The 16,113-nt window shown below is 37.7% G+C and overlaps 1 protein-coding gene across 1 annotated transcript in view; it reads right to left on the reverse strand.

The window, feature by feature from the left end:
- The window catches only part of MEOX2 (mesenchyme homeobox 2), a 71,139-nt gene that overhangs the window by 14,272 nt on the left and 40,754 nt on the right, over nucleotides 1–16,113 (reverse strand). Inside the window, exon 2 of the mRNA XM_081537642.1 lies at nucleotides 5,004–5,176. Within this exon, the coding sequence (XP_081393768.1) occupies nucleotides 5,004–5,176 (173 nt within the window). The remainder of the gene's footprint in view (nucleotides 1–5,003; nucleotides 5,177–16,113) is intronic.

Consider the following 16,113-nt stretch of genomic DNA (forward strand, 5'->3'; position numbering starts at 1 on the left):
TCCAATTTTTTCTCAGAACAACTCAATTTTTCTTAGTAACAAAAACTAAAGACATAATTTTGATTTGGAATTTAGATTCCACATATATCTATTATATCTTTTATTAACTTGACAAACTATTAATAGAGATTTATAGGATAAAAAACTTCTGAACAATACCAAATTTGCAATTATTTGAAAACCTAATTATCTCAGGATTTACTTTTGTTGTTGTTGTTTTTCCCTTTATGAGGCTATAGTTGGATTGTTTCCCTAATGACCTCCAAAAATTTTTGCCTTCCTTCCATGTATCCACTCCCATAGGTGGTGCTCTCTTCCCCAGCTTGGTCATATGATTCGCTTTAGACAATGGGACATTAGGAAACACGATGCGAGCTTTGAACACCCATGCACACTGATGTTTATTCTCTAAATACTCCTGGGAATACTTCTATCACTATTTGAAGAATGTCAGGGAGCCTATTAGAAGATGAAATCACACAGCAACAGAGACAGAGACAAGCTGTCCCAGGTGAGGCGGCCTAGAACAACCAGTTCTTAGTCACCCACCAGCTGACTAGAGTTGCACAAGGGCTCTAGGTAAGGCCAGAAGTAGAACTGTCCAACTGAGCTCAGATAAAAATTTTTGATCCTCAAAATTTTGAGCAAATTAAGTGCTGGTTGTTATTTAAAGCCATTAAGACTTTTAAGAGGTTTGTTACACAGCAAAGTCTAAATGATACAGAATTTTAAAGGGACTCTTTAAAAAAAACAAAGATTAAAATTGTGCGTGTGCGTGTGTATAATATGAACAGTGAAGTGAAAGTTTTAGTCACTCAGTTGTGTTCGACTCTCTGAGATCCCCATGGACTGTAGCCCACCAGGCTCCTCTGTTCATGGAATTCTCCAGGCAAGAATACTGGAATGGGCAGCCATTCCTATATCCAGGGGATATTCCCCACCCAGGGATTGAACCTGGGTTTCCTACATTGCAGGCAGATTCTTTACCATGAGTCACCACAGGAGTCCTGTGTATATAGTGTGTGTGTACACATACATATAATATAATTTTTCAGATAATTGCTTGTAATTCTTTTCCAAGAATGGCAAGTCAGGAAGAAAGAAGAAATACTCAAAATGCCTTCAAAATTTCCAAGCAAAATTTACAGAATTGCTCCTAAAAAGAAATTATTCTTGGCCAAAAGTGAAACCTCTACTCTATGATCAGAGAATGACAGGGAACCATAGGACATCTCCAGCAAAGAAAGCACAGATCTTGACTTTTCTCTTGATTAACAGCATAGTTATACATCCCACATTTCTGTAGATTACAAGCAAACTCTAGTTTTTTATTTCCTTTATGTAACATTTTAAATACAGTTACATTTCCTAGAATTCACTTTCTCTTTACAAAAACATTAATGTGTAATTCCATCCCTCCATCATAGTTTTTTCTGTTCCCCATTTAAAAAAAAAAAAAAAAAGAGCAAAAAACAGATGTCCGATGATGTAGATTTTGGATCCTGCTTTCCATCGTGCCAAATGTTGTACACTTATGGAGAGAACTTTGTATGTGAAGTTCAAGGGAAGGAAAATGTTGTGCTCCATAACTTAGGTACTAGTCATAATATTTAATAAAATATAAACTGCCAATAAATAGAACCACATAAAAGTGTTCCTCTGTATATTTTCACTACCCAGAATGATCCTACTAAAAGCTGAAATATAGAAATTAACAGAAGGAAAGCAAATGATTTAAGAAGTTGGATAAAATAACTCCCTCTCCTAAGATAGTATTCATTTGTCCACACCCTGTTGATATTTCTTTGGTTCCAATGGGATCCCTGGAGGAGGTGCATACAGTGAAAGAGGAAATGAGACTCTACTCCTAAGAGTGCCAATCATAACTGCACTGTCCATAAAGATGTTTGCGCTTGCCTTTCAGGAATGTTTTTCTAAAGATTAGCAACTATTAACCATCAGTAGGCTAGATTCTTCTAGGGAAAATCAGAGCCCATATATAAAATAGTGCTCAGGGAACACTATTCGAGCAAATCATTTGCCATTCAAATAAAATCCAAGAAAGGACCTAAAATGTAATTAATTAAAATATTATTTATGTCTTATTAACTGGTGTTCACAGATCGCTAATCATTTCAAAGTTTCTCTAAATGAGTGGGTACCAGAATTTTTACTTTCTGAGACAAATACAATTTCAAAAATATTTTGAGTAGTGGGGTAGATATTTACCAATCATCTATGTGCCCTTGCTCCTACCATGTCTCAGCTCCCTTAAATTTAAGTGGTACCATTGAATATTTCCAGACATTAGAGTGTAAATGGAAGTGACACGGGTCATTTCCAGGTGAAAACATTTAAAGGTCAATGCATGAACCTCCAGCTCTTTCTTACCTCTTGCGGTTACCAAGGACACCACATGTCAGGATGCCAGAAGGTCAGACTGGGTCCTGAGTGATTATTTGGAAAGCTGGACTTGCAAAGTTAGTATGGAGAGTGAACAAACAATGAACTTTATTGAACTTTATTCTTATGTCATTCAGACTTGAGGGTTAATGTATTACTGTGACATAAACCCTATCCTGAGCAATAGAGGAAACTAACATGGGGTTCCAAAATTTCTATTATGTAAAATAAGGAGATTTTAAAAACAAACAAACAAGATGAATGGAGAGAGTAACATGGAAGCATATACACTGACATATGCCATTGCCTTCTCTGTGTAAATAGATAGCCAATGGGAATTTGCTGTAGGACTCAGGGAACGCAAACTGGGGCTCTGTAACAATCTAGAGTGTGGGATGGGGTGGGAGGCGGAAGGGAGATTAAAAAGGGAGGGGACATATGTACACCTATGGTTAATTTATATTGATGTATGACAGAAATCAAACCAATATTGTAAAGCAATCATCAATCAATTAAAAATTAATGAATATAAAAATAAACAAAGTCCTCTCCATATGCCATCATTATATAAAAGAAATAACACTTTAAAAACAAAAAATATAAGAAAGATACAATCACAGAACAAACGATGATTCCGTAAACTGAATAAATGTAGTTTTCTTTAAAATATGACTATTTTATTCTTCAGGGAGCCCCTGGTGGCTCAAACAGTAGAGTCTGCCTGCAGTGAGGGAGACCTGGGTACGATCCCTGTGTTGGGAAGATCCTCTGGAGAAGGTAATGGCAACCCACTCCAATATTCTTGCCTGGAGAATCCCATGGACACGGGATCGCAAAGAGTCAGACACGACTGAGTGACTTCACGTCACTTTATTTTATCCTTCCTTAATTATATCATTATGGTGGGCAAAAACTTCATCATGAAAGAGAAAACTGGTCTTCCCAATGATATTTGAGAATCACAGATCTAGATATCGAGAATTACAGATCATGATAACCACGCCATGGTGTGATCACTCACCTAGAGCCAGACATCCTAGAATGGAAGTCAAGTGGGCCTTAGGAAGCATCACTATGAACAAAGCTAGTTTAGGTGATGGAATTTCAGCTAAGCTATTTCAAATCCTAAAAGATGATGCTCTTAAAGTGCTACACTCAATATGCCAGCAAGTTTGGAAAACTCATCAGTGACCACAGGACTGGGAAAGGTCAGTTTTCATTCCAATCCCAAAGAAAGGCAATGCCAAAGAATGCTCAAACTACTGCACAATTGCATTCATCTCACATGCTAGCAAAGTAATGCTCAAAATTCTCCAAGCTGGGCTTCAACAGTGCATGAACCAAGAATTTCCAGACGTTCAAGATGGATTTAGAAAAGGCAGAGGAACCAGAGATCAAATTGCCAACACCCATTAGATCAAATTCCAGAAAAACATCGACTTCTGCTTTATTGACTAAACCAAAGCCTTTGTCTGTGTGGATCACAACAAACTGGAAAATTCTTCAAGAGATGGGACTACCAGACCCTGCCTCCTGGGAAGCCTGTATACAGGTCAAGAAGTAACAGTAAGAACCGGGTATGGAACAACAAACTGGTTCCAAATCGGGAAAGGAGTACGTCAAGGCTGTATATCGTCACCTTGCTTATTTAACTTCTTTGCAAAGTACATCATGAGAAATGCTGGGCTGGATGAAGCGCAAGCTGGAATCAAGATGGCCAGGAGAAATATCAAAACCTCAGATACGTAGATGACACCACCCTTATGGCAGAAAGTGAAGAGGAACTAAAAAGTTTCTTGATGAAAGTGAGAGAGGAGGATGAAAAAGCTGACTTAAAACTCAACATTCAAAAATCAAAGATCATGGTATCTGGTCCCATCACTTCATGGCAAATGGATGGGGAAACAATGAAAACAGGGAGAGACTTTATCTTCTTGGGCTCCAAAATCACTGCAGATGGTGACTGCAGCCATGAAATTAAAAGACGCTTGCTCCTTGGAAGAAAAGCTATGACCAACCTAGACAGCATATTAAAAAGCAGAGACATTACTTTGCCAACAAAGGTCTCCATAGTCAAAGCTTTGGTTTTTCCAGTACTCATGTATGTTTGTTAGAGGTGGACCATAAAGAAAGCTGAGCAACGAAGAACTGATGCTTTTGAACTGTGGTGTTGGAGAAGACTCTTGAGAGTCCCTTGGACTGCAAGATCAAACTAGTCAATCCTAAAGGAAATCAGTCCCGAATATTCATTGGAAGAACTGATGCTGAAGCTGAAATTCCAATATTTTGGCCACCTGATGCGAAGAACTGACTCATTTGAAAAGACCCTGAAGTTGGGAAAGACTGAAGGCAGGAGGAAAAGGGGATGACAGAGGATGGGATGGTTGAATGGCATCACCGACTGGATGGACATGAGTTGGAGTAAACTCCAGGAGTTGGTGATGGACAGGGAGGCCTTGCGTGCTGCAATCCATGGGGTCACAACTAGTCTTACATGGCTGAGTGACTGAACTGAACTGACCTAGATATTTTTTAAATGGTGAGAGAAGATTGTTGACCCAAAGTAATTAAACATATATAATGACAATGTCCAAAATTACCTGTCTTTCAGTGAGATCCAGATTCACTGCTATCTCATATCGCCTCAGTCTGGTCAGATAATTATGATGGGCAAATTCTGCTTCAAGTTCTCTGATTTGCTCTTTGGTAAAAGCTGTCCTTTCCTTTCTGGGTTTGCTGTTGACTTCTGACTTGTAATTTCCTTCCTGGGAGTCTGGGGGGAAAAAAGTAAAAGAATTAGATTTAGTTCATTCACTCAAACACATTCAATCATTTCATTTATAACAGAAACATTTACTGAGTAACTACTTTTCCAGGTACTCTATTAGACACGATAAAAATAGAGAAAAACCAAAGACAGTAAGATTTATCTTGACAGAGTGAGATAAACTGCATTTTTTCCCAATGTGCCCTGAGGTGACTCACAGCCTAATTGGGGCTGTGTCTAGTTTTCTTCTTTTGGAATATTAATATAAACAAAAAAACTTGACTGCTCTTAACATGCTTCCCTGGTGGCACAAATGGTAAAGAATCTGCTTTCAATGTAGAAAACACTGGTTCAGTCCCTAGGTTGGGAAGAGCCACGGAGAAGGGAATGGCAACCCACTCCAATACTTGCCTAGAGAATTCCGAGGCCAGAGGAGTCTGGCAGGCCCCAGCCAATGGGGTCACAAAGAGTCCAACACAACTGAGCAACTAACACTTTCATTTAATATGCTATTATAATATTAATACCAAGAAAAAGCAAAGCCTATCTAGTAAACAAGCTTTCATCCAGAACTATTCAGATATAAGATTTCTTCTAATAAGTTTTTCAACATAAATTCTTGAGTTCTAAGTTTAATTGAACAGAGGGATCCTAAAAATAGTGGTGACTCAGTATGTGATTATTTGAGAAATTCAAATATTTAGCAACTAGACCACAAAAGTCAGTTCAAGCTCAGATTAGGCATACATAAGTGTGTATACTTAAGTGTGTGTGTGTGTATGAGTGTGTGTGTGTGAATTTATTGTCTTTTTAATTTTTATTTAAGTGCAGTCTCCTTAAAGGCAATAACAATGCTCTATTTATTCTTGCATAATTCTTAGGGCAAAGTGGAATCTATAAATAAAATTTTGCTCATTTAACTCAAAATATGAACAGAATTTTAAATAATTTTTCACTGTATATGAGATAAACATAGGATGCATAACATCTAACATAGCTAGCCAAACACAACATCTTATAATGTCCTATAAAAATAATTTACAGTATATCATGGCATTTTTTTCTTCTAAGAGTTCAAGACATAATTAACGTAAACTATTTTCTTTATCAGGCTTCCCCTGTGGCTCAGCATTAAAGAATCTTCCTGCAATGCAGAAGATGGGGGTTCTATCCCTGGGTCAGAAAGATCCCCTGGAGAAGGAGCAACCCACTCCAGTATTCTTGTCTGGGAAACCCCATGGTCAGAAAAGCCTGGCAGGCTACAATTCATGGGGTTGCAAAAGAGCTGAACATGACCAAGTGACTAAACAACAAAAGCAAATCTTACTTGTCCATATAATATCCCTGAGATGTAGGTTAGAAGACATTCTTAATATTTATGCATATCTATAGTGAAAAAAATTCTACATATACCAAGTAATATATAATCATACCAGCTCTAATAATTCATGTCAAATTTATCCTCAGTGAAATATAAACATAATCAAGATAAAGTAGCATGTCTCTATACTCTCAAAAATTCAGTTTTCTAGTTATTTTTGAGCATCTACATATAAATAGTAATGCCTTAATCCCATAGGGATACAATGAACTCTTCTATGAAGCCAAATGAGATAAATGATATAGAAGAAATAATGGATCAATCAGATTACCATCAGATTATCTAAAGAGGGACTTTTTTTTTTTGGCTGACAAATGTAGTAGGGTACAGCTTTATGGTTTCCTAAAGGAAATCAGTCTTGAATATTAATTGGAAAGACTGATGCTGAAGCTGAAACTCCAATACTTTGGCCACTTAATGCGAAGAACTGACTCAGTGGAAAAGACCCTGATGCTGGGAAAGATTGAAGGGAGGAGGAAAAGGGGTCGACAGAGGATGAGATGGTTGAATGGCATCACCAACTCAATGGACATGAGTTTGAGTAAACTCCGGGAGTTGGTGATGGACAAGGAGGCCTTGCATGCTGCAGTCCATGGGGTTGCAAAGAGTCGGACAGGACTGAGTGACTGAACTGAACTGAACAGCTTTATGAAGGGTCGTTTAAAGCAATGTTTGTTTCTTCATCTAATGATACTTAAATATGCTATGTGCAAAGATGTTGGGTTTTTTTTAGTGCTCTTTTCCTGTCTGGCTGAGGGAAGTCTAACTGAAGTTAAGAAGGGCCTGCATAATGGAAATCCACTAGACAAGGTGCCCTAAGCTAAACAGTTTCGATTTGATTCTTACCAGGATCAAAGCTGGCCAAATGCAAAGTTTTCTAGGTCTAAGTAGCAGCCCTGGGTCAGAAAGATCCCCTGGAGAAGGAAATGGCAACCCACTCCAGTATTCTTGCCTGGAAAATTCCATGGACAGAGGAGCCTGGCAGGCTACAGTCCATGGGGTCGCAAAGAGTCTGATGTGACTGACCGACTACCACACACACACAAGTAAGCAGCAGTGGCAACAGGTTCACATCAAAATTTTGGCACGCAGGGCCGTTACTTTTTCTCTGAGGGATCATGGGCGTGTTTCACTGAATGGTACGGTGGCGCTGTCGGAAATTCTTTAGACTCATAGATCGTATTTCTGGGCTTGTAACATAACCCCATGTTGACTGGCTCCCTACCTTAGCAGGGCAGGCAGGCTTTATCTGGTGTGAAAAGTGGTTTGCGATATGTCAGACACAGGCTGACTGTATTTTACTGTAAGCCACTGGGACCAGATGAGTTAGTTATTTACATGATGTGTGAGCTCTCAGGTCAGATGTGTTTACACAATGCTAATTTACCTGGCTCTAAGTGGAACCTGCTGTCCACTATCCACTCTTCTAGCTACAGATTTGCAAACTTCCACATCTTCGATGCATTTGGCTATTCTGGTAATGTGTGAATAAAACTTTCCGATGATTGCTTTCTTTTTTTTTTCACCTTAACTTTTCCATGGGCTGTTCTGGCAGAGGCAAACTCAGTCACAGCCCAGAATATTCAGATAGGTCCCTCTCACAAGGATGCATGTTCTCACGTGAATCAAAAGTATTTTCGCCAATTTGGAGCCACATTCAGTTTGAAATCTGTGGCTAATTATTCTTTATGAGGGGACAATGCTTTACTCCCTTCAGTAATATAAGTCTGGAAACTGACAGCAAAGCTAGAGCATTTTTTCTCATGAGCAATTCAATTTGAATGATTCATGGTTAACACATTCCCTTATATAAGCATGAATGAACAAACTCACATTGAGGAAAGCTTATTAAGTGGTGTTTATTTTTGAAACCAATTTCTTTTAACTTCCTCAGTATTCAACAGTACTTCAAAAATACCACACACACACACAAACATACAAAACTTGGGCCAGTACTTGGTAGAAGGGTTACATGCAGAGTATCTATCTATATGCATGCCCCCTGAAACTAGAAATATACAAGAAGATGGTTTACACATCCAATGACTGAATGAACAAAAGTCTGGCTATAATTCAACATTTATATCCAAAAGCAACTTAACCAAGTGCCTGAATTCCAAACCTAAGTAGCTCACAAAGTGAAATCCAGTGACTAAAACCATGTGAATTGTGCACAGTTACATTTACAATGATCACCCAGGAATAATTACATTGTAATTAACATGACAAAGAGTGAGTATGTGCATCTTGACTTCATTACCTAAAAGAGACTGCCAATGCAATTGAAGTAGAGCAACACCAATGTCAATTAATTCTGTGGGCACTTACACCCTTGGATCTATGATTCTGTTGTGGTTTCCACCCATGATGCTCCCACTTTTTCCTTCTTATTAAAAACATGCTCCTTGGGACTGCATTTCTGGACTTCTATAATCTTGGATTTCAAACATGTTTTGGGACTTTTCTTGCCTGCACTTTCCGAAGTCCATCATTTGCTGACCCTTAAGCTCCTTCTACCTTCACCTGACTAACTCTTCTTTGGTGGAAATTGGGTGGGAGCCTTGGATGAGGCTTTTGGCAAATGGCACATTAGCTTCCATCTGTTTCCCAGCTGTTCCAACCGAGGCAAAACTCCCTCCGTTTTCTTCAGCCGCCCATATCCTACGCCAAATGGTAGGTGTTGAGGGAGGGGAGTCTGGAAACTGCCTTCCTTTCTTCCCTACAACCACAAACAAAATGTCACCATCTGTACAGTACATTGCAGTGTAAAATATTACAATTGTTATTTCTCGTCTCAGATACTTTAATGCACATGTGGGTGCACTCTCACAGTCCCTCGTCGCTTGGAGGAAATGTTGACTTATGTGTTCAGGTAGAGCTGGCAGTCCCAGTTCCCTAACCTTTTGCTCCCTGGGACTATGCTAATGGAAGAAGTCTGCAATACTTCCGTGGAGGATAAAAATTGCCCTCCAAGGATCATTTCTGTCTAGCATTTAGAACTTCTCCACATGTGACTTTTTATTTCCCCTAGTGCAAGAGGATGCCAAAAGATAATAATGTTTTATGGAAGACAAGTAATGTAAGGGCTTGGTCTGTTCACTAGTGGCACAGAATACCTCTTAGCAAAAGAGAAATAATAAAGTCTGATTGAGTATATTTTTGGCTACCCTGAGTAAACTTATTAACTCGTTTAAATGAAGAACATAATTTACCAATGTCTGTAAAAATATCAAAATGTAAAGGAATGCTCTTATAGCTCAGACTAAAATGAATACTTATTTCATATTCTGAAGAAAGAATGAATGCTAAGCCACAGTCTATTTTAGTTCTTTGCAACTTTTTGTATTAATGTTTCGTAGGCTATTCAAAATGAGAGATGCTCTGCAATTAACAAAGCTCCACAAACAGCAGCTATTGGAAGCTGATAATTATATTTACAGAGGCATAGGAATTGTGGATAGGGAACTTTATAGAATAATCCTATTGATGCTAGTAATTTTCACATTTAAACGGGAAATCACCTGTCTTATGAGAAACTTATCCAACTTGCTACTCAAGATTTTTAATGAGTGGGCATTTCAAACTTTCCAGGTTTTTTTTTTCAGAGTAAACGATCTTCCCTAGGGGTTTTTTAATCCTCTAGCTGATCCACTCTCCAGATCTGAGAACCACAGCCATACTAAGCTTCTATTACTAACAAATGTGTCTCTTATACATTGAGATGTGTAAGTGAAAAAAAAAAAGGAGGGGTTGAAAATTACTATGCTAAATCTAGAATAGAAATTAGCATTGAAACTATCCACTATTTCTTACAGAATCGATATGAAAAATCTATAGCCATTATAACAGTTTCTCTTTACTTAAAAAGAAGTGAAAGTGAAAGTGACTCAGTCATGTCAGACTCTTTATAACCCCATGAACTGTATAGTCCAAGGAATTCTCCAGGCCAGAATACTGGAGTGGGTAGCCTTTCCCTTCCCCAGAGGATCATCCCAACCCAAGGATCAAACCCAGGTCTCCTGCATTGTAAGTGGATTCTTTACCAAGCCTAATTATCAAAGATTAAAAAAAAAAAATTTCTATTTCTATTTTTTGTAACGGTTTAGTATTGGTAATAGTAATAGCAGTATTTAACATGCAAAAGTCATCCTATGGGCTGGACCAGTGATTATCAACTGGTGGATGTACTCTTTCATCATCCAGTCTCCCTGCTCATTGCTTCCTTGATTACTCATTGGATTGTCTAGTTATGCTTTCAGGAATGAAACAAGTCAGATAAATCTCACATTATGAAACAGAACATATATTTATTTTTATAACATTTGTGTTGCCAATTGTATGTTTTGAACAGATAATTTATAAAGAACATCCTATTTATTTCTGTTAAAGGCATTTAGGCTCTTACTTGCTGGGAGATATTGAAAGATTAACCATGTATAGCTGAAACTTTTATGAAATAGAATAGTTACTATTATATTAGAGTAAATTTTAGTTTACAGATTTGACTTTTTTCCAATACATTTGGGCATGTTTTTTGCAACTAATTCTGAAAGTGAGAATAATCAAAGTTCAGTATATATGACCATGTCAATATTTAGCAGTAGCTACCCACATAAGCAAGTATTACAATTAGTAACATTACACAATCATGCATAATTACATGATGTAATTATATAAAAGGAAAGAATATGAAGACCTGAGATACTTTATAAAATCTATACACTTTTAGATTACTTTTAGAATGAGAGAAAAAGAGAGACTGATAATAACACAGAATTATTCTTAAATTAAATTCTATTTAATAACTTACTATGAATATGGATATAAATAATATGAAAACAAATATCTCAGAATTTCCTTAAAAATAGGTTATGTGGGTCTCTAAAGTCATCTATACCTTTTATGTAGATGTTTTTTCACAGTAGGTAATAATCTTACTTTGGCATTGCATTGTATTCCTAGGATAAACTGGCAGATACTACAACAAAGTCCTTCTCTTTGCTTCTTTCTTCCTCTATAATTTTAAGATGACAGCAGTTAAAGGAATTTTAGCCACTTTAAATCAGATATGGGCATTTGAACAGTCTTACTTCTTCTAATCCATGAATACAGAATGCCTTTCCATTTATTTGTGTTTTCTTCAATTTCTCTCATCAATATCTTAAAAGTTTTTCATGTACAGGTCTTTCACCTCTTTGATTAAATTTATTCCTAAATATTTTATTCTTTTTGCTATGACTATAAATGAGATTGTTTGCTTTCTTGAGTTCTCTTTCTGATGACTTGTTACTAGTGTAGATCACTGCTCTGTAGCCTAAATGAGTGCCATGCGGTGCTTAGTCACTTCAGTCATGTCCGACTCTTTGAGACCCTATGGACTGTAGCCCATCAGGCTCCTCTGTTCATGGGATTCTCCAGGCAAGAATACTGGAGTGGGTTGTTGTGCCCTTCTCCAGGGGATCTTCCCGACCCAGGGATTGAACCCACGTCTCCTGTGGCTCCTGCATTGTAGGTGGATTCTTTACTGCTGAGCCACTGGGGAAGCCCAACTTAAATGAGAAGAAAATCTAAAAAAGAGGGGATATGTGTATAACTGATTAACTTTGCCATAGAGCAGAAACTAACACAACATTGTAAAGCAACCATACTCCAACAAAAATCAACTTAGAAATGCAACATATGTTTTGTATATTAATTTTGTGTCCTGCAACTTCACTGAATTTGTTAGTTCCAACAGTACTTTGGCAGAGTCCTTGGGGGTTTTCTATATACAGTATCAGGTCATCTGAAATAGTGACAGCTTTTACTTCTTTTGGTCCCATGCAATACTTGGGGTATACTTAAACTAAAATGCTATTCATTGTTTACCTGGATTTTAAATTGAACTGGGAGTCTTGTGCAGTATCTGACAGCACTAAAGTGGAGCTGAGGCTTGCTATAGCATCTAGTGAGTAGAAGCCAGGGATGCTGCTAAACATCTTACAATGTCCAGGACAGCCATCACCACTCATTTATCTTGAATGGTTTCATATTTCCCTGCATATAAATATAGTAAGAATTATCTAGTCCAAAATGTCAGTAGTGCTGAGAGTGGGAATTATGAACTATGTGCAATCTGTTCCTTCACTTGGTATACCATTTAACTTCTTGGGTTTTAAATTTTAAAATCCTAACACTGATTTGGTACTTGTTTATGTGTATAACCATGTGTGTAACCATGGCATTATAGAAATAAATTGGAGTTAATATTACCTGTCTTCATCTGCCATCAATTACGTGATAGACATGTGCTGTGAAAAATTAGTTAATATCAAGCAATATTTAGTGGCACTTTCTCTTTTTTTTTAAGCTGAAGGTCATTCAAATTTTTATAATGGATTAAGGCCCCTTAGGGTTATCACGGAAATCACAATCCATGATTTCAGCATGAAAATCAAAGATCCAGAAGATTCAAAATTAAGTGCTTAGCATCGGGAATATGAAGATGAATCAAGGCAACTATCTTACTGTTAAATTACCTAGAGTCTAGAATCCAGAGGAGCAAAGCAGACATGAAGATAAATAAAAAGCTCAATAATTTATAAGAGTTACTGCTATAAAAATATATTAAAATCACTTGCCAAAAACTATACAGTGAATTGCCAAAAATGGGCTCGGAACAACAGCGTAAGTGCAAGCCCTTACACTATTAGAAGACATAGACTTGTCTTCCATAATATAAAATAAACCTTATGGAAGTTCTGTTGTTATATGTCCAAGGGATTTATCAAGCTGCTAGCAGAATTGGTGCTGAATTTTCTAGGCCCTCATTGCAAAAACTGTATGGTGCTGTCTGATATAGAAAGGGATCTCAGTGCTTTTTGCCCCATTGACAGATGTAAATTAGAGACATCACAATTCTTCTGGCCACTGTCAAGTTACCTAGATTCCTCATTTCTGAAAAGCATTTCTTTCCTTCCTCATCCTCTCAGGGACACAGTAACACCATGTAACTCCAAGTCATTTGCTGACATAAGAGCTGAATAGGAGGTGAATGGGGAGTGGTTCTGGAGGTTTGCATCTGCTTCCTGCCCTTGACTATTCTTCCATGTGTATTAAAATGCAAATGTGAATGCCATTTTAATTGCTCACTCCCAATTACTAAATAAATGAGAACAATACTTGACATCAAACATTTATATTCTAGTAGGGGAAATAAGGGTTTCCCTGTTAGCTCAGACAGTAAAGAATCCGCCTGCAACACAGGAGACTTGGGTTCAATCTCTGGGTTGGGAAGATCCCCTGAAGAAGGGAACGGCTACCCACTCTAGTATTCTTTCCTGTAGAATTCCATGGACAGAGGAGTCTGGCAGGCTACAACTGAGCGACTTTCACTTTCCCTTTCAGGGGAAATATATAGTGGCAGAATGTGGTAAGCATTCTAAGTAAGAAACAAGACCATTTCATGGGATCCCAGAGGAGCGGTGCATTTTTAAACTAATAAGATGGGGGAAAATAAAATGGAAAGCTGTATGTCAAAAATGCGTCCCTAAGGCTTCCTGCTCCCATTGGAGGTGCAATGTTGATTCTTGTGAAGGCCATTGCTATCAAGTACAATCCAAGTAGGTGCACGAGCCTGATTCTGTTGCATTCCCTTGTTCTGGTATGTAGCTAGAGGCACAAAATCAATTCTGGGCTTTGGTAATGAGTTCCTAAGCCTAGAAGTGTATAGCAAAATTGGAGATAGTTACATTTACCCTGAAGACATGTGCTGATTTTGTTTTTGTGTTAAATACCTGAATTTGGACCAACTTAGACAGCATATTAAAAAGCAGAGGCATTACTTTGCCAACAAAGGTCTGTCTAGTCAAGAGTATGGTTTTTCCAGTGGTCATGTATGGATGTGAGAGGTGGACTATAAAGAAAGCTGAGCGCCAAAGAATTGATGCTTTTGAACTGTGGTGTTGGAGAAGACTCTTGAGAGTCCCTTGGACTGCAAGGAGATCCAGCCAGTCCATCCTAAAGGAGATCAGTCCTGGGTGTTCATTGGAAGGACTGATGTTGAAGCTGAAACTCCAATACTTTGACCACCTCATGCGAAGAGTTGACTCATTGGAAAAGACCCTAATGCTGGGAAGGATTGGGAGTAGGAGGAGAAGGGGACGACAGAGGATGAGATGGTTGGATGGCATCACTAACTTGATGGACATGGGTTTGGATGGACTCCGGGAGTTGGTGATGGAGAGGGAGGCCTGGCGTGCTGTGGTTCATGGGGTCGCAAAGACTCGGACACAACTGAGCAACTGAACTGAACTGAAGTCACTTCAGTTGTGTCTGACTCTGTGCGACCTCATGAACTGTAGCCCGCCAGGCTCCTCTATTCTTGGAATTCTCCAGGCAAGAATACTGGAGTGGGTTGCCATGCCCTCCTCCAGGGGATCTTCCTGAGTCAGGTATTGAACCCGTGTCTCTTGCGTCTCTTGCATTTGCAAGTGGGCTCTTTACCACTAGCACCACCTGGAAAGCTCTGAACTTGGTGTGAGAACTAAATTTATGTTAAATTTGACTCCAGATAAGTTGCATTATATTTCCATTTAGTGTGTCTTTGGATTCTTTTTAAATTTTTAGCAAAAATAGTGTCTTTATTAAATATATTTGGAATTGTACAATATCAATCATGATATTAATTTCATCAAAATTATTAATTCTTTGACATTTCACTCTGTATTTATGTCACGAAGGAAGAGCCATTTGATTGGCACCTTACTATCAGAAAGGGCTACACAGTAAATAAATAATTATTTAAAAAGGCAAGGTAGTGAATTTAAAATAAAATCAACTGTTTACATCTCACTACTTAAAAACAAAGGGACTCCACTTAGAAGAAGTTGTAAGGTAAAACTGGATTCATATATTGACAGGCACAAAAAGTAGGGAATTGAAATGAGTTATTGCTGAGATATCTATTTTATTTTGTTTTTATTACATATATTTTTACTGAGGAAAATAGACATAATATTATAGCAGTTTCAGATATACAACCTAGAGATTCAACATTTACATATATATACTGTGGAATGATTCCTACAATAATTCTAGTTATTTTCTGTAATCACACAATTTTAATACAATATTATTGACTTTATTCCCATGCTATATTTTACATCCCCAGGACTTATTTATTTTATAACCAGAAGTTTGTACTTCTTGATCTCCTTCACCCATTCCATGGCCCCCAGGCCTATAACTTCCCTCTGGCAAACACCAATATGTTCTCTGTATCTGTGAGACAACACATTAATAAATGCAAGTTATGCAACTCTAGGAATGACCAACTTGAATCAGAAGTTACTGTAAATGCCTTATGTATAAACAACACCACCTTTATACCACAGCCAAGACTTATCTCCTCCCAGCCAATGACCAGACTGCTCATGAAGTGTTTTTCTCATTGCCATGTTTCAATGATACATTAAAGCACATAAGAGCTATGATAAATTCATTATTTTAGTAAATATATATCATTAAATTAATAAAGTTGGCTTAATTAATAAACCTTGATTTAAAATGTATGAATTTTAGA

This window comes from Giraffa tippelskirchi, chromosome 10 (genome assembly GCF_054371585.1).
Source record: "Giraffa tippelskirchi isolate mGirTip1 chromosome 10, T2T-mGirTip1v1.2.pri, whole genome shotgun sequence".
Classification (NCBI taxonomy): Eukaryota; Metazoa; Chordata; class Mammalia; order Artiodactyla; family Giraffidae; genus Giraffa; species Giraffa tippelskirchi.